The 19,198-nt window shown below is 40.7% G+C and overlaps 1 protein-coding gene across 8 annotated transcripts in view; it reads left to right on the top strand.

The window, feature by feature from the left end:
* Window positions 1-8,684: 8,684 nt before the first annotated feature.
* The window catches only part of znf521 (zinc finger protein 521), a 115,320-nt gene continuing 104,806 nt past the window's right edge, over window positions 8,685-19,198 (top strand). For 3 of the 8 annotated variants that reach the window (XM_032564642.1, XM_032564640.1, XM_032564641.1), the window contains exons 1-2: window positions 8,852-9,582; window positions 16,529-16,585. In XM_032564642.1, coding sequence (XP_032420533.1) covers window positions 9,543-9,582; window positions 16,529-16,585 — 97 coding nt within the window. In that variant the 5' untranslated portion in view covers window positions 8,852-9,542. The other 5 variants (XM_032564639.1, XM_032564638.1, XM_032564644.1 and 2 more) reach the window with 5 other exon arrangements.

The following is a 19,198-nucleotide window of genomic DNA, read 5'->3' as shown; positions in this document are numbered from 1 at the left end:
GCTATTTCTTTGTTCCCCTCTGCAAACAGACCTGGCATACATCCCATTGTCTAAATAAGGATATGTGAGAGCAGGGAGCTCTGAAGAGGCCTTTGCTAATCTGCACATAGCCGAGACTCAGACCAAAATTCTGGACAGGTGAGTCAAATCACCGCCTGCACTCCCAGGCTCATCTTTAGAGCGAGGGTCAAATCAGCTCCATCCTTTATGCCCTGGTTCCAGATTCAGCCTGCAGTCCCAAGTTGCCTGGCCTCCATCTTTAGTTGCTGGTGCCTTCCTTGTGGACGCTCTGGGAGAAAACAGCGAGCAGCTGTTCTATCATGGGAGCCTCCTGCATGTACCCTCTGCCGCTCCCGAGAGTGTTGACCTTTTCCTTTAATTAACGCTTTCCCAACTCCCGCCACCACAGTCCAGGGAGAGGTTTTTTGCAAGTGTAGGAGAGGCAGAGGGGGGAGTCATAGGGGAGCGAGAGAGGTGGTTGATGGGTGGCAGCGGTGAAGGTGAGAGAAGTGAGGAGGAGGAAGGGTGAATAATGCCTGCATGGCCTGGGAGTGAGAGTTCTTCTAATCCTTTGGAGTCGATCTAATCCACATGTCTTCACACAATGTCAATCCTTCTACACAGTTCACTATTTTCCAGAGACAACCCTAACATAAATTGGATGCAGGTGACAGTTGCTCTTAATTTTTACAGCAAAATTGTTATTGACAGTTTGCAACTGAATGCAGCTGTGGACATTTTAAAAAATGATTTTACTGCTCTTGGTTTTAAATGTTTACAGTGCCTTGCAAAAGTATTTGAACTTTTTTTTACATTTTCTCACCCCACAAATGTCAACACACTCGATTGAGATTTTATAAGATAAAATATAAATCCAAAATGTTTACATATTGTACATGTAGAAACCTTACGAAAACGTGTTTTGCATCTGTATTCATCTCCCTTGAGGCAATATTCAATAAAGATGAATTCGCCCTTTAATGCAGTGGCATTTTCAAGTCTTCAAAGATGTTGCTACAATTTTGGCACATCAGCAGCTTGCAAAGTCTTCTTCTGTAACATTACAAGCTCAGTGAGATTGCACTTTTTTTAAAGTCAAATTCTAAATCACTTTTAGGTCTGAAGTTTGACTGGCCTGTTTATTATTTAAACACGTTTTCTTCTAAGTTTTTCCATATTGCTGTACATTTAGGTTCATTGTTCAGCTGGCAGTCTCAAGACTCAAGACAAGAAATGAGTTTCTAACTCATTTCCAGTATTGCCCTGTGTTTATTTCTATTCATCTTCTCTTTAACTCTAACTACTAAAAATTAACTATCCATACTGAAGAAAAGTATCTTCATAGCATGAACATGAACATAGTTCACAGGGGGACGACACAGGGAACTCTATTTATCAATTGAGTTTCTGAATCAAATTTTTTGAATTCCTTCACACATTGAAAGCCCTAAAAAAAAATTAGTAGGAAAATATGTTCACATTTTCTTTAACTTCACAGTCATGCACCGATTTGTATTGGTTTATCACATCTAATTCTAATTAAACAATGAAGTTTGTGATTATAATCTGACAAAATATGACAAAGTTCAAACTTAATGGATACTTTTGCGTATCTCTATGTGGTAAATTATACGGAGTTAAAGCCTAAAAATATTCATGGAAACTCCATAAATTCCTCATATATTTATTCATTAATGTACAGATAATAGACTGTTTCTGCTTCACTGATGTGTTAAATTCAATGTGAGATCCACTGAACCTGATAAGCATACACTTCTTGAGGTGTCAAGCTCCTTGTGTAAAATGCTCGGTAGGATGAGGGTCTATGTGTCACAGCTAAGTGTTGCAGCATAGTTACTCACTGTACCAGCAAAGATGAGAGCACATTTGATCTCATCTCAATGTGAGGCTCTCTTAATGAGAGTGTGGTAATGAGCAAGAAAAAAAGACCCATTTTAAAGTGAAGAAAGGTATGCTCTATGTTCCTTTCATCTTATGAGGTAGTGCCAAGTGGAAAAATGTCCATCTTCCTCTGGGAGGTTTTTATGTTCATCTTGGCGCACGCTAATGTCCCCAGAGGATCCTCTTTCTTGGCATGTTTATAGTGGTCACCATTTGCTGTATATGGGCTGTGGAGGTCAAAGCTATTTGTGAAGGAGATGAAACCCCTAGAATAATTTTATCACAGTATGACACTGTCCCATAACACTCTTTGCACAATTGTTAAAAAAAAAAAAACTTTGCTAAACTGGCTTAAATGCACAAATCTACAATCTAAACATGTTCTGTACCTTAAGAGGAGGCAGCTTGTGACTGTGTTTATTATTGATTACAGTAGCAAGAGTGTCTTGTAAAAATATTCGTACTGCTTGGAGTTGTCACATTTTGTCATGTTAGGACTACAAGTACTGATTTATTTTGTTGGGATTTTATGTAATAGACCAACACAAAACTATTCCTCTTATAAGAGAAAGAAATTTTTTTAAATTGCACCAAATAAAAACACTAAATGTTTGTTATTCACTAATTCTGACACATGAATATGCGTGGGCTGTCTGTGTACAGCAATTGTCCAGTCTTCCCATAAAATCTGGATTCTGGACTTTGACTGGGTCATTCTAACACTTCACACTGCAGCCACATTTGTATCAACTCTGACCAGTTTCTTTGTCGCTACTAAAGTAAGTCACTCCCACAGCATGATAGCTCCCTTCCATGTCTCATAGTGGATATGGTGTGCTCTGGGTGATATTTAGTCTTTATAACTACCACATGTTGTGTTTAGTTTGCAAACCAAAATGTTACAAGCCATGCAGTTCCTCCTACATGGCTCATGGAAAGCAACAAAGATTTCTTTAAGACTCTTCTTGCCACTTGTCCTCAAAGACCAGATTTGTTGAGTTCCTAACAAAGGCTGTCTGGTCAAAAGATTCTCTCACCTGAGCTGTTGATCTCAATATTTTCTTCAAACTTGAGGGCTGCTCCTCTGATCAATGCTCTCCAAGCCTTTTTCTGACAGTTTATCTGAATGGCCCTGTCAACAGTAGGTTTGTACTTGTGCTACAGCCGTTGCTATTGCCTTTCTGTGCTTTGATTGTCTTATGACAGTTTTCTGTGAGACAATCAGAGCTTGGGAAATTATTTTACTTTAGAATTGCTTTAAAATTCTCCTCATCTTCGATCCTTGACCTGTTTGCTGTGTTCTTGTGTCTTCATTATTAAGGTTTTCTCTGCTGAATTTTGTGAGAGAACAGAAGTCGACTGGACAGCACAAATTTACATTTTTATTTACTTTGTGGTTAATTGGTGACCTAAATGAAAAAAAAGCTCAAGATATATGAATGCTTTTGCTAAGTTTTAATGTAAATAAATGATAATTGCATGTTGAAGTCACACAACTTACTCACCACAGTAGAGCTAACATTCCATAAATCTTACCGTTACATGAAGGATATATGTGAGTGCAACATGTTCTGACCTCAGTTTCATGATTGAGTAAGTCAGAAGGGAAGCTGCCAGGACCTTCTCCTCATGAAGACCCAGAGCAAGGGCGCTATCTCCCCAACCCCATAGATCAGCCAGGCCTGAATGTCAAAGCGCACAGCAGCCGCCTTGGTGCCAGGAGTCCCCCCTCTCACTCCCTCACTGGCCCAGGATCTGCTGTCTGGTGACACCACTGTGCTAATGACCTGCTTTGGGATTTGCTTCGTGGGGCTCCTTGGCTTGGGAAGATGGAAGTTGCAGATTTCCAGCTGGAAGGTCACTGTGGACGATGACCACTTGTGCTACATATTTTCTGTTTTTGTTGACGTCCTTTAAATTGTTACCCTCAACTGTTCCTGACATGTCTCATTATTTGCACTATTTCTTAGTATAGACAGACTCTGATTTTGCTTGGACTGCATACATATGATAATTTCTAGCTCCAAAGTCTAATTGCGCAACAGTTTGGATAACAGTGAAGTTGGAAAGCAGAACTCACGCCTTGCTTGCCAAATCTAAAGCCCTCTGATTGTTAGCTCTCCATGTAATTTTTGTTCTTTTTTTTAATCAGTTTACGGTGAGTAGATGCATCAGTACTCAGAGGCCAGCGTTTTCAGTCACTCATACGCTTTACTTTTTTTCCTCTCAGCCTCAGGAGTTTGGCTCATTGGAGCAGAGTGTGAAGCCTCCGGAGGGGGCTCTTCTGGTGTTGGAGGCACCTCAACGACCTCACCCGTACGCAGTGTGGGTGGCATCCAACCAGGGAGGCACCACAGACTGAAGACGGTGATGCTCCTAGTGGACTCTCCCAGGATTCAGCCTTATTCCGGGGTCATGCATTCCAGCAATCTCTGTAATTATAAGCAAGTAAGACAAAAAAAAAAAAGTTCAGTCTTCTGTTTTTCTCAGAATGAGCTTGCCTCACTCCTCAAGGGAAACATTCACATGTCTGAGTTTCAGGAGCTGGATGGGTTTTAATGAGGCAAGTCAAATGTGTGTGTGTGGTTACATGTCTGTGCATCTGCCCTCTTCTAAAGATCATAATTGACCAAGTATGCTTTTAAGCCACCCTTTCTCCACCGTCTCTTAGCCTACTCTGCGAAATAGCCTTCAGTTATTATTATTTCTACAGGAGATGTATCATTGGGATTTAAACTTTCTTTGTTTATAAAAGTTTATTTATCGCTTTTTTTTCCCTCTGGAGACCATCTGAGCCAAATGGACAGAGGGTGAATGAGAGCACAGGTCAATAAGAGCTACTGAAGGAACCAAACACCCGAGGGCCTCAGATTCCACTGGGGAACATTTCACCCTGCTGGGAGGCAGATTGAAATCTCCAGTGCTGCCGCACAGACTTTCTGGAAAAAAAATGCACACATAACTGTTCATATTTTCTTTAAAAAAAAAAAAAAAAGCTCTTAAAAGAAGACCGCCTCTGCATTTTCAATTGTATCTCACTGGCTTGTAGCCACAGAAGGAGAATGAAATTAGGCTTTCGCTTATGCCGTTTATGAGAATGAACACATCACATTTTGAAGGAGCATAAACGCAAGTGCTGATATAAATTTATGTGCTTTGTTTTGTTATCTTTGCACAATTCCCTTTCTGCTATTTCCGCAGAGGTAAGACTTGAGAAAATAACATTTTTGTTGATTTTTTTTTATTTGCTCCCAAAATTTTTACTTTTTATTCTCCTTTCCATATTTATAAAATAAACCTTGAGGGGAAAGTCATGTCAGGCAGTTTTCGGAGCGTCATGAGCTGCCTTCTTTCCATGAGGTTTATTCTAGAGGTTCTTGAAAGAGAGGGAAAAAAAAGAAAAACTTCTGAGGGAGAGTGCACTTTTACTAAGAGACTCGGCTGCGTGAGCTGTGAGCCGACTCAAGCCTTGCATTGTCACTAATGAAAGTTGCAAAGAGCCCTGGAGGACCGTGGAGCAATGTTTGTTTGTGTTTGAGAGTATTCAGGAGATATGAGTGGGGTGGGGGTGGGAGAGGTGGGGTTGGGTAAGGTGCCAAAAAACTTTGGGAGATCTGTCTGACAGAGCGCTGCGACGCAGAGCAGGAACTTTGGAGCATTGTTAAACATTGAAGTTTCAAGGCAACCGGGACCTCCTGACAGATTTCCTAGCACCTACCGACAGATGTTTTACATGTTTGTGTTTACCAAGTTTACTGTAGTTTGTGAGGGGGCCGGATTTACCAAAGCGTGCCGTGTCAATCTGTGTCACACTTGTTTGTATTGATCTTTTGCTAATGTTTTGCGGCAGCAAGTGGGTTAGGGAGCTATTTGAAAAACAAAAGGTGCAGATACAATTACAAACAAAAAACCTTGACATCACAAGTAGGTCATAGGCTCTAATTTAAAACACTTACATATTATGTCTATCACAGGTCTATGTGCAAAGATTAAAAAAAAAAAAATCTGTTGAAACAAAACAGAAAATAATGACTGTCATCCTGTATATACAGTGCCTTGCAGAAGTATTCATACCCCTTTAACTTGTTGACATTTTGTCGTGTTATTACCTCATACTTCAATATAATTGAAGTGATTGTGATTTTTTTGGTGTAAGACTAGCAAAAGAAGTATATGATTGCAAAATGCAAGAAAAATCATGCATAATTATTTTTTTCCTTCTATAAATTAAAATCTGAGAGAAAATTTTTGACTCAAACAAATCAAAGCAAAGCACTAATCAGAATTAATGCTTTGCAGGACCACGTCATTGCAAATGAGCTGGAGCTCATTGCTCATCCGTAGGATGAGTTCTTGTTCATTTTTTAAATGAAAAATCATTAAATTTCGATCAGACCGGGTGTAGGGCCTTTCAGTTCTTAAACAGATTTAAATCTGGACTTTGACTGGACCATTCTGACAAATTAATGTGCTTCGATACAAGTCATTCCATTGAAACTCTTGCTCTATATTGCTGAAAAACAAACCTCCACGACAAACTCAAGTTCTTTGCACCCTTGAAAATGTTTTCTTTTAAGACTGCATTGTATTTAGCTCCATCCATCTTTACATCTACTCCGACCATCATGCCTGGCGGTACAGAAGAAAACAACCTCCACAGCTTGAACTGTCTCTGAAATGTTTCATGGTGGGATTGCTGAGTTCAGGGTGATCCATCCGTCCATCCAGTTTCTGTACACCCTTGTCCCTATCTCCAGCGAACTTTTCAGGCGAGAGGCGGGGTACACCCTGGACAGGTCGCCAGTCTGTCGCAAGTTCAGGGTGATATGAAAGGTTTTACATGTTGGCCTAAAATATAAATTTTAGTGTGATCTGACCAAAGCATCTTCATTCACAGGTGTGCACTGAATGCTACTTGGACTGTGCCAAAATGCAAACAGGACTTCTTGACTTTCTTTTAAACATTTATTTTTTCCTGCCACAAATGCACAAAATCCCAGATTTGTTGAAGGTGCAGCTTATGATTTGCTGATAAGTTTGCTGATGACACCACTGTAATCGGCAGAATCACATCCAACAGCAAAACTTCCTAGAGAGAAGAGGTTAAACCTGGAGAACTGGACCCATAACAACAACCTGATCCTCGACTTAACCAAGATGAAGAAGATGATTCTAGATTTTAGATGCATCAAAAGAGTGGCGGTTGCCCAATTCTTCAAGTATCTCATCCGCCAAGAGGACTGATAACACGACAGCAACAGTCAAGAAGGCACTTCAAATACTTCACTTCTTGAGGTGCTTGAAGAGCTGGTGGTGAGCTTCTATTGGTCAGTCACTGAGACAGTGCTCATGTACCATAGTGCAGCATGATACTGTGGCTGTACAATAGAGAACAGTTATGTTCTCTACTGTATTATGTTATCTTGTTTTATCAGGTTTTCTGTCAACAGATTCTCCAAGAGCTGTGGATCTTTGCAACTCCTCCAGAGTTACTTTGGATCTCTTGACTGATTTATGAATCATGCTATCCTTTTAGCTTAGGGTTTCTGAGATTCCTTGGTACATATGCAGTAGTGCCTTTCATTTGCCCTTTTCATTAAACAGATGAAACTGTGTGAAGTCTCCAAAGCTTTGGATGTAGCTTTTTAACTTTTCTTCCAATCCAGAATCATTTATGTTGCTCCATCACATGAAGATAAATTAACATTTTGGGATGCAAACTGCAAATTATGCTTTCTCTTCACTGTAGCGGCAGTTTCTTTTACATTTAAATTCCTGTGTCATAATAACTGCTTGCCTTTGATATCCTTAACGGTATAAAACCTCATTAAGAGCTGGAAGGAAAAGTGCAGAGATACCCTATAGAACAAGACCAAACCTAATGTGTACTTACATCATTAACTTTTACAATTGCAGTTAACTTTTATGGTGAATTTTCTTTTCACAAAACTAGATACGGCAAAGAAAAGGCTATCAGGGGTTGTTGTTAATTTTCCTTCTACTACAGCGGCACACACTTGGAGTTGCCCTTTTGACTTCTTCTCTCCTCTCCCCAATAGATCTGCAGCCACAAAAACCCTGACTATTCTCTTACATTTGTCTGAGCCGAAACAGAAATGCACTGCCTGTGATTTTGGCTATACCTCCAGCCTGCAGAGGGGGGAAAGTGCAGAGCGAGAAGCCCACCGCAGAGCTCCTCTCTGGATCTTATTTTCACATCGTGGGGCATAGTATTGGGCCCTTTGCAACTGCAGGCAGGTGAGGGGTATAGGCTGCTGCAGTGCACCTTTGAATTGTGAGGAAAAGAAAGAATGAAAAAAGAAAGAATGAGAGAGAGATAAAAAAGAAAAAAAGAAGAAAAACTCTAATAAAAAAAAATAAAAATAAGATGTATATAAAATATATCTATTTATGTAGCATAAGTATATTTGTTTTCATATATCACAATTGTTTTTTCATTGACAAAAATATCCCTCTATATAAAGCTCCCTCAACATCCCTTTAAATTTCCATACTTTTCTATTTCATACATGCAGCCCAACAGCCCGCACAAAAAAAATGTCTTTCTGCTTAACCATTTCTACCAGAAGGGGGACCAGTCCGTCTGCCGTAGACGGAGAGTGGCCGACGGCGAGCATGAAGGCAGAGGAGACGCCAGGGTGAGCAAGCCGACTCTGGGTTTAGAGTTCGACTCCGGATCCGGGGACCGAGCGGATCCAGCAATCCGTATCTTGCCACAATCCCTCGGATTTTAATCATGCCTCTCTGTCTGTGTGTGAGTGCAGGCAGGCTGACAATGATTTCCTCAGTGATTACGTACAGAGCGAGTCCCTGCGGGGTAGGGGCCCCCTCTGGAGCCATCCTGATGGCTTTGGGGGCCTTGCTTCCATTTTCCATTATTATGTGGACTACCGGAGCGACAGCGCAGTCCAAGACCTTGCAGGTTTGTGATGAGGAGGGAGCTTCCATCTTCTCTCTGCTTCTTCAACCTCTTTTAAGAGCAATTTAGACGTAGACTTAGATCAGATTCCCGAACCTAATTCATGATTAGCTGACCGGAGGGAGAAAAGGCAAGAGTCTGCAGTAGTTTTTATGCTGTTAGGTGGATATGAAGTAAAAAAAAAAAAAAAAGAAAAAAAAAAGTGTGATTATCATTTTTTTCTGTTTTTTATTTTTTGTGGGGTTTCGTTGGATTTTTTGAGCTCTCGCAGGAGGCGTTTTGCAGATGCCTTTCTAACGCGGATGCATTTGAGATGAGAAGCGAAAAGCTTATAGCAATATTTCGCTTTTCATCTCTTATCTGAGCGATCATCATGCCCACACGCGTGTGTGTTTTCCCGGAGAAAGGACGCGGCATGACGGGATCGGCACATTCTCGCACTTTTCCAGCTCAACTGTAAACACACCGATCGGGGCTAATTGGATTTTATAACATTCCACCTACTCATCACAAAATAACAACCAAACTCGCGTCCACACCGCGCGGCCACGCACGGCTGGAAGTTGCATCCTTCTGTAATGGCGCGATTTTTCAGCCAGAGCAATTTAAAGATACCATACCTATAGACTATCCCGTCCTACACTGAAATTTACAAGGCAGAAACTGAGCAACTTCAGCTGGGGGTTTTCTTTTCTATAGGATGTCGCGCCGCAAGCAAGCGAAACCAAGATCACTGAAAGGTAAGTGATAAGCCTGTGTGTTTTTACTGGCTCTCTTAAAACATTTGCTCTTATTAAAGGAATGGAAACGTGTGTGTTTTCCATTTTTTTACGCATTTCAATGTGAGCTTCTTTAAAAGAGCGGTAGCATACGGACTTTATTGGAGAAGAAAATAATAATTTATATTCTAATTAATTTCTAAAAAAAAAAAAAAAAAGCATATCGCTTCAGTTATGACTGGATTGTAGTGACAGTTAAAGTGCAAGGGCAGGGCAATGGAGAATGTCAGATAGAGAGAGAAGGAGAGAGAAAGAGAGAGAGAGAGCAACAGCGGAGCGCGACGCTGGCGCACATCTGGATGCGTTAAAGACGCTCCAGGTCGGAACTTGAGCCGTCTGATGGAATGGGGGGGCTGGGTCACGTGATCCATCTCTGTCTGAGAAACTAAGGTGGAAACATTTTATATGTGAAGGGGGAAAGGGGAAGGCTTGTGATTTCTTTCTCTGCGTGCGAGCACGGATGTCTATATAAAGAGAATTTAAAGAAGGATCTATAAAGTTACATTCTAGCCATCTGCATGATTTATAAGTTAGATTATGCAAATGTGGAAAAGTGTGTGTGTGTGGGGGGGGATCTCTTCTCTACACACTATTTTCCTTTCATCCCCCTTAGGCTCCTTGGCTTTTACACAGTTGCAATGGTTTGCAATTTGATCCACCATTTGTCACTGAGTGAGAAAGGGGGGAGGGAAAGTGAAATAGAGACAGCAACACAGAGCAATATGCACACACACTCTTCACACATGACTTTTCTGAGTTGCATATTTAGTGTGTTTGTGTGTGTAAAGGGGGGAGGGGGTGTGGGGTTCTGCTGAGTTTTGGAGTTTGAGCTCCAGTTCATCTGGCAGGCATTGTATTTTGCTCAGCAAATAATTGTCCACAATTTCACTTTCTCAGCTTGTGGTCTGTAGACCCTCTTTTCCCCCTTCTTTCTCTCATTCTCTCCCCCTGTTTTTTCTTTCCTTTCTCGGAAGTCTTTCTCTCAAAGGAAGATTACATGGTCTTGTGGTAGTACATTCATGCAGCCACCATTTTAAATCAATACCCAGGAGAGAAATGGAAATGTGAGTGCACGCACATCTTTTTCAAAAATCGTCTCCGTTTTGCAGTAAACAACTCCGTGCAAACGTGCTCCTATTTTCTCAAAAACAATCGCCACTGACGAGTTTCTCTTCTTCGTCTATTCTTTTTTTTTTCGCTAGGTGGTGTGACATTGGTTATCCTTTAAACAAATGTCTTTTAAGCATTATTGTCTGCTGCCAGCATTCTACAAGTGTGTGCGAAAATATTCAGGAGAACATCTGTTTAGATTTGTGCACATCGACGTGTGAGACAGATAAGGGATGTGGAGTGAGCAAATCAGCATGCAAATGAAGTCAGAGTGATGACATTGTTTGTATTTGTCGTTGTCACCGAAAATTGAAATTGGGGAGAGAAAAAAAATGGGCTGTTACTTTTGCGTCTTCATTTCCACTGTCTTCTCTGAGGCAGAAGTGCAGCGATACGTCAGAGATATTTCACTGTTTTTTGGATCAGACCCAAGCCAGGCCAGGCAGATGTTATTTATTGTTCTTTGTCTATGTCTTTCCTCGGGGACTGAGATGGACTCATACAGATGTACATAATAATTTAACTTGTCATTTCCTTAAATTGTTTCACTCTTTCACACTATTTTCAAAATAACCAAAATGAGCGTCTTATTTGTAGACTTGTGTTTCGGAAAGTCTAATTTTATATTTGTGCTTTTACCCTCCGTATATTCCTGTCCCATGCAGACATGTGTGAGCCTGTGTCTGAATAGCTGCATGGTTTCAGAGTTCAGGTTTCACTTTTTGAGTGTTGTTTTAGGGCAGCGGTCAGTGTGCTCATAAAGAACGCGTTGTCCAGCAGAGTGCAGAATAAACAGGTGCAAATGAAAGATGCAGGCATAATGTGTATGGATACCACAGAATGTGTATGGTGTGCCTGTAGAAGAGAGGACAAAATAATGCTGTCACAGTTGGCACTATTTCTTTTTCTTTGCTGTCCGCCCCCCCTTGCGTAGCCCTCCACCTCCTCCACATGCATACCCACTTTCTCAGTCTTGGCGGCTTGTGGGAGTCAGAGGTTATGTTTTTTGGTCCCATCGAGGAAAAGGGCAACATTACAAGTCCCGTTTCAATTAAGTCTGAGAGACAGATCCGGCTACGTTATTGCTTGGGGGAATAAATGGCACAGGACGAGACCATACATCATTCGCTTATATGCAAACACTTCACCCCGGCTGCTGACATTTACTCAATCCCGAGCCTTCCACGTTTCTCAACTGTAGGCACATTGTAATTTTGTTTTGATGCGCAGTGGCTTTGGGTCAGCACTCAGTGAGCAGTAAGGAAAGGACGATCTCGCTCCCGAATCCTGCACGACCACTGCCACGTCGTCTGTCCTACAGTGCTTCCTGAATAATGTCAACCTGGGTTGATATTTTTATTCCGAGCACAAACGACACTCCCAGCATTCACCCGTTCATTGGCTGAGGGAGAGAAGTTTCCAGGTCTGTCGTTTGCATGTATAAATACATTTTCCGCACCATTTACTGCGAGTGTAGCGATTGTCCTGAAATCAGGCCTGTGTCATGTACACCTTAAATATTTGATGCTTTTTTAGAAGCAGAAATCTGCTGCCACGTAAGTGAACTCTGGAGGATTGACGTTCTGTAATCACAGGAAAAAGAAATGCATTATCTTAGCCGCTAATAAATTGTTCATGTGTCTGATTTGTGAATACTGAAACACATCAGAAATGTTTCAATTTGTGCGTGAATCAATCTACTCAAACACTCGGTCTTACATTAAAAATAAATATTTTTTCAAGAAAAGTAAGTCGAAGAAAAATGTTCAAAAACAGCAAACTGTTTCTAATAAAAACTTTTTTTTTTTTTTATTTCACCAGTGAACTCAAGTAGGTATGAGAAGCAGGGCCCTCCTCTCATCAGTCTTATTCTTTAGAATCATAGAACAAAAATGTCACTAATGTTAATTATTTTAGTTTGAAATAACTTCCAAACTCATGTAACACATGTAAAATGTTTACTGTGGATTGTCACGAATGACTATCGTAATTAAAATGCAGAAATACACTGTATTTTTTATTAACATTTCTCATCTTTCCTTACATACTTATTAACAGTTGCGTCATCCTCAGCTGCTTTAAATTTCAGTCCGTTCACAATTAATGATCTGTGGCATAACACCCATTAACGCTTTTCTAATGTGACACAAAAATATGGTTTAGAATTATCATTAAGGAAATTATGATGAAGCCATGGAAAAAAATCCCATTAGCACGCCTGTCAGTGTTCTTGACGTGCGGCTGAGCGTGTTGGACCCGGGTGTCGCGGGAGCTGGCCGATATCTGTCCTTTTTCCGTGGCATGTGTCGCTCTTGTTGTCATGGCTTGTCTGCCACATGGAGACACACTTCTGAGTCAGAGACAGTGACTGATTAGTACTACTGCTGTTTCTGATATAATAGTATCAGGATGAATGGCATTAATATTTACTGGAAGCTGAATTTGCACAACCTGCATAATGAGATTATTGATTCATGAGATTTAAAAAAAAAAAAGAACTGGCACAAATGGGGTTGTTTTCTTTTTTTATATACAATTTGTTTCACACAATACGTGAAACAATATGTGAAGGACTACAAATATTATGCAACACGATCAACATGCTTTTCTGCAGCAAATTATTTATGACACTAATCACCCGTTCAAATAATGCTCATTAAGAAAGTTATTCATGTGCAGTGCGTGTCCTCCTCCCTCCCTTCTCCCCGGCCCTAATTGAGGAGGGTTGACCTCTTGACCCGAGCTAAATTGAGTTGTACTCCCCGTGGCGAGCGTCTCCTTCCCGGTCAGTCAGGGCGGATTACACAGCCATTGTGTTCGGCACTGTATCGTCCTCGCTGGCTGTAACCAAGCAGATGAGTCACGCATATCCAGGAACACACTTCAGGGCTGTTTAAATGTCTGCGAGTTGCTCACCCCCATCACACACCATACAAAGGCTTACAGGCACAAGTATGTGGGCATACTTGTGGAAAAAGAGCATAAAACATATCCTCTATTCGTACATCTTTGTGTGCTTACACACACTCACACCCCCACATGCACGCCCACACACACACACACACACACCCCTGAATCTATTGTCTCACACGGTCAGATATTCTTTTCTTCTATTTGGGTATTTTGAATAAGTGCATTTCGCAGCTTTTCCAGGCTATTTTCCTCTGTATTTGTCTTGTTTTATTTCGTTTTTTTGTTGTTTTTTTTTTGACATATCAGATAAAAAAAAACAAGATTTAACCGTAAATATCTTAAGGCTATTTAACAACCGTTACATGTGTTTATGGTCAGTATGTTAAGTGTTGCAGAACTGCTTTTCTTCCGCTGCTATTTTTTTTAAATGAAAGGTTCTTTGCCCAAATTGTCCCAAGTGTGCTCAATGCTGTATCAACAATGCATAGCACAATGATTGCAGCCTGACGTCGCTTGACTGATACACTGTACCTTGTCAAACATTAATTAACTGATAGCAGCGATGCGTCTACAATACTGTGAACTAAGTTTTACTCAAGTCATTACAAGCCAATCATAAGCTTAAGAACACATTAATTAAAAAGCCTGTTAGTTATATTTGCTCTGTTCTCTTTGTTAATCATAGTCCAGCTTGTTAAAAACATTCCTTTACTTGACAGCTTACCCTTCGTGATCGCTCCAAGCTGGCTATTAATTATCAAGCAGCCAGGTACAAATGAGAAAAGCGTTTGCGTGGTGGTGGAAGTTGTTTACTTTAAATGGCAAAACTTTTAATAAGTTCACAGTGGTGACAAATCATCGCAAACTGCAGTAATGTTTAAGTTCTTATGGCATTGTAAGATAGAATTTTCTGCCTGAGCTCCCTCATCTCGCCAACAGTGACGGTAATCAAAACAAAAACTCTAGCTCCCGCCACCATCCTCTGATAGAACGGCGGGGGATTTATTAGGACCCCCTATCTGTAGCCCATTTAAATGATCCGAGATGCAAGGCGCTCAACAGTGCTACAGAAACTCATTAAACTCTCAGGGCGTCAGTCACAGAGGCCTCCTTTAACAGGACAAGTTTTCTCCGAAGGCTGAAACAGCAGTTCTGAGAGGACGCACTACCGCAGTGGTGTCCAACTAGGACTATGTCACCATTTTTAATTGATTGAGCTAATTAATTGTCTGACTTTTGACCAGTGGTTTTGCATATTTTCCATATGCAGTACATGGATGCATGAAGAAAATCTTTCCAAAAAGAGCATTACAGGCATGTAAATGGTTATTTTCTGGAAGTCATCATGGACTGGCAAGAAAACAGACATCTTCGGCTGTTTTGTGTCTCACAAAAAGCAACTCGACTCTCCTCTTCATTTTTCCACTGATGTTTGTTACCCTGCTTGACACGGACTCTTACTCCCCTGAGGAAAAGGCTTCTGCCACCATAGGATCCCCATCTTAATTATGCAAAGTACAGGATATTTTGTGCAATTTTAAAAGTGCGCCAATTTCTGCTTTGGCAGTCACTGCCATACTCCCCTACTGGGAGGTCCTGTCAGTCCCCCCCCCCCTCAACTCCCTTCCTCTTTGCCCAAGAAAATGAAAGGCTAGAAAGAAAGGACATAATGGAGAATGCATTTCAACTGCAGGGGTGGAACGCAGAGGCGTATGAAGTCCTCAGTGAGACCCTCATTTTACATAGAACAGGTGGGAGACTCTTTTGTTCTCTTCCCGCTGTTAAAATCCATTTCGTTTCTTGTGCTTGACATGCCACAAGAAAGTCTCACCAGCTCTAAAAAGGCTCCAATTTAAAAAGGTTCTGCCTTTAACTAAACACAAGTCATGTTTTTCAAGGCTTGTGTTGTTGTCAAAAAGTCAAAAGTGACTTAGTTGCCATGCACCTAATGAGGAGAGTCTCCATCAAGCTATCTCTATATTGTCACCCTGCCTGTTAGAGTAAAACCACTTTGCTCCTGCTTTGACAGTTATGAGACAAAAACTGAATCTTAACTGGGTATTTCATAATAATAGAGATGCACCAATAAATTGACCAGAGACAGGAATCAGCTTTTCTCTTTATCAGGACTGACCAGTGATCAAATCCAGAAATGTTTTAAGGTTTTTATACTCTACGCATCAAAAACTTAAGTTTAATAAAGTTTATATCAAATGCAATTAATAAAAATGTTTAATAAAAAACGTTTAATAAGAACAGACAAATGTACTTTAATGAATACAGGAATGTCTTTGTACCATTTTTTTTTCTTTAATAGAATCAAAACTGCTGCTTCCATAAATGGACCTGTAGCAAATATTTATTTTTGATGTGTTACAGTTAAAGGAAGTAGGTAGATCTGACCTTAAAGGAAGCCAGCAATTGGTATTGGCAAGGAAACTGGTGATACTTTTAGCATGTGCATTTTGATTTCTGTGCACTGGAATCTGCTCTTCCGTCTAATTTGTTAAACTAGCATGCTGCTTAGTCGTCTTACTAATGTAGTCATCAAGGTATTTTTTTTCTCTGACTTAGTCGATGTTGATATCGGGGAGGCGTTTCAAGGGAGACGTTTATAATTCATCACGTCATTACCTAGTCCAATATGTTATTTACGTGTGTGGCTGTTTGCCTTTTTGCCAGAGCTCATACACTTGAAAGGCTTGTGTGGATTCCCAAACCACAGGTTGAGCCATCGAGAGCATCTGAAAGCTCTTTTAGTTTCCATATAGAAAAAAAAAAGAATCAAAATTCTCAATTTGTCAAAGTTGTTTTTCACCGTTAACTGTTTCTTTCCTTCCATTCCCCCCCCCCTTCTCTTTTTTTTTTTTTTTTTTTCTGGCAGTAGAAGACAATGTGACAGAGGACCAGCACAGTCCTGGGCAGACTGCCATTCCAAGCGGTAATGCTCCATTTCATATTTCATCATTTTCGGCTGGAAAGTGGATCATGTGTCTGTAGGCGTGTGTTTGTGTGTGTGTCTCTGTCTGTAAAACCTTAGTTTGGACAAGACTGATGAAAAAGTATGAGGTTTCCTGTTTTTACGGTTTTCATGGTGTAAACTATACGGTTGCATGTGTTTTCCACAAGAGAAAGGCAGAGAGCGGTGATGTTTCGTCTTGTGTGTTTGTGTGCGTATGCGTGTGTGTGTATGCCGGGTCTGCATGCATGCATGCCCAGTGTGCCCATAGCCGTCCTTGTGTTTCTGTGTGTTCTCGCTGTCTTTTTTTTTTTTTTACACTCTTTGTTTCCCAGCCCTCTGTATGATGTAAAATAGAGCTTCGCAGATGAATGTGTCCTGTCTCCATGCGTGCCATTCACAGTGGCCCTCCAGGAACAGAGCGGTAATTCAGGTCAGGCTAGCAGAAAGCCCCTTATGAATGAAGTCTGCTTCTGATGCACCACACAGTATATTTTCATTTCATTTGTCTCTGGTAAAGGTTAAGTCTCAGGCGTGGTTATTTTAAACCCGATATGGATGGTTTTGCCCAGCAGGCTGGGGACCACGAGTACACCTAGGCTGCCACATTAGTCCGGCATTTACCCATAGCTCTCTGAGTGCTCCTGTGCAAAACACTGAGGCTGTGTGCAGCACTATAAATACTTGCTTGGCTCAGCTATGTTTGATCTTTTTAAAACTTTTATGTCTAAGGAGTTCTAGTGTAAAGAGATCTCATGCCACAAGATCTTGCGATATCACCACAGTATTCCTCGTCAACCTCTATCCACTTGCTCTCAGCATGTTATCAAGTAAATTTAAAACATTTAATTAAATTGACCCCAGATATGATGTGATTGCTGTGTATTTGTTGATTTTCATTTTCAAGTAAGACAGGAAGTAGTTCTTGAGTTTTCTGATGTGTTGACAGACTTGACTGACAAAAGTACACTGTTGGTCTGGCAATACTTGGTTTCAGAAGCATTAAAAGCCTTCATCAGTATTTATCTAATAGAATTTTGGGTACTCAATATCATAAACATTAAAACATGTACAAACAACCTGAAAATTATTTTTAAACACTTTTAGAATACTATATGTGAGTAACCAATGGGACCCAACAATGCTAATGTTAAGATCTGCTTTAAAGTTTGCTATTGGGATTAAATTTAAAGATTAATTCAGTTTTCTGGATAAGTCTGGATTACTCTTGATAACCTCGAATTTGAAATATAAAATACTGATTTAAGCGGAAGTGGATAATTCTACACTGCACACGTTAGTATGTGCATTGTTCCTGATGTTATAAAGCATTTCATTTTTTTATGAGCTTGGACTGCATTTGGTCCATTCCAGTTTAAGATTAAAATGTGACCAAACCTGAGCTGGATATTTCTGCTGAGAAATGTTTCTTTAAAACAGATTCTAATTTGTGGAACCTGATTATATCTCTTTGATTGTTGCCACCACATAGAAAGCGCCATTATTGCCCCATTCTTTTTTTTTATACCCATGTATTGATAAGTATCAGTTGATTCTTTTGTGTAAAGGAGCTACTTTTTCCCCCTCTAACCCTGGACATAAGAGACTAACTTGCCTCAGAGATCTCCTGTCATCCAGAGCCAAGGCAGAGCTAATGAGTGTGCCTGATTACAACGACCCCCTCAGACACACGAATCTCCCCTCTCACCATCCCTCCACCGCTTCTATCTCCAGAGTGAGGGGAGACAGCCGCTGCATGATCGATGTCTGCCTGTGGAGAAATCAGGAGGGCGCACAAATTAATTTCTCACTTTCCTCATTTGACTTCATCTGACTGATTTATTTTGTGCATGGATTGACGAACGGTCAATGAGAAAATGAGCCGTTTCGAGTGGAAAACTTTTAAGTTGCTGTCAAACCCGTCACCGGCAACTTTAAAAATGTTTCGACACAGGTAATCAAACGGCGGTCGCTTCAACTTACAGCTGAAAAACATCAAGTTGAAAAGCAACAGAAAGGGCTCACCTGATTTTTCTCCGTCTGGCACGTTGATGGACAGTCCCACAAAAGCCTTTTGACTTCTGACAAGCCAATAGCTTAATCAGACAGGGTTTCAAGACCTGCCACTGTAAGTTGTGGACTTTTGTGACTCTGCAAGCTTGCTGCAAGTCCTGCATCTTGGCTCTCATTCATGTTTGATAAGAAGCAGAAGCAAAGGATAAATTCTAACAAAAGAGACTCCTCTAACAGATAGACACTAAAATGTATAGTACAGCGAGGCAGGAACAGCTTGATGTCTGAGATTTAATGAGGCAGTATGCTTTTTTTTACCAAGAGAGTCTGGGGCGGCTTAAGATTTGCAGCTTGGCTGTACTATTGTACAGCCTGTATGCAATTATGCCACATCTTTGTCCTTGTTTTCCCGCCTTCACATATATATATATATATATTTTTTTTTCTTGCTTACTTGTTCTTGGTGAAGTTAGACTGATAAGGCTCCACCCCCCCCCCCTTTTTTCACCCTCTTCAGAGGTGAAGATTGTTTCACCTCTGTCAAAGGAAGGTGGCTGAGAACAGTTGTAGAGATCTGAAGTC

The sequence above is a fragment of the Xiphophorus hellerii genome, chromosome 6, assembly GCF_003331165.1.
Source record: "Xiphophorus hellerii strain 12219 chromosome 6, Xiphophorus_hellerii-4.1, whole genome shotgun sequence".
Lineage (NCBI taxonomy): Eukaryota > Metazoa > Chordata > Actinopteri > Cyprinodontiformes > Poeciliidae > Xiphophorus > Xiphophorus hellerii.
This window is presented reverse-complemented; position numbering and strand designations above follow the sequence as displayed.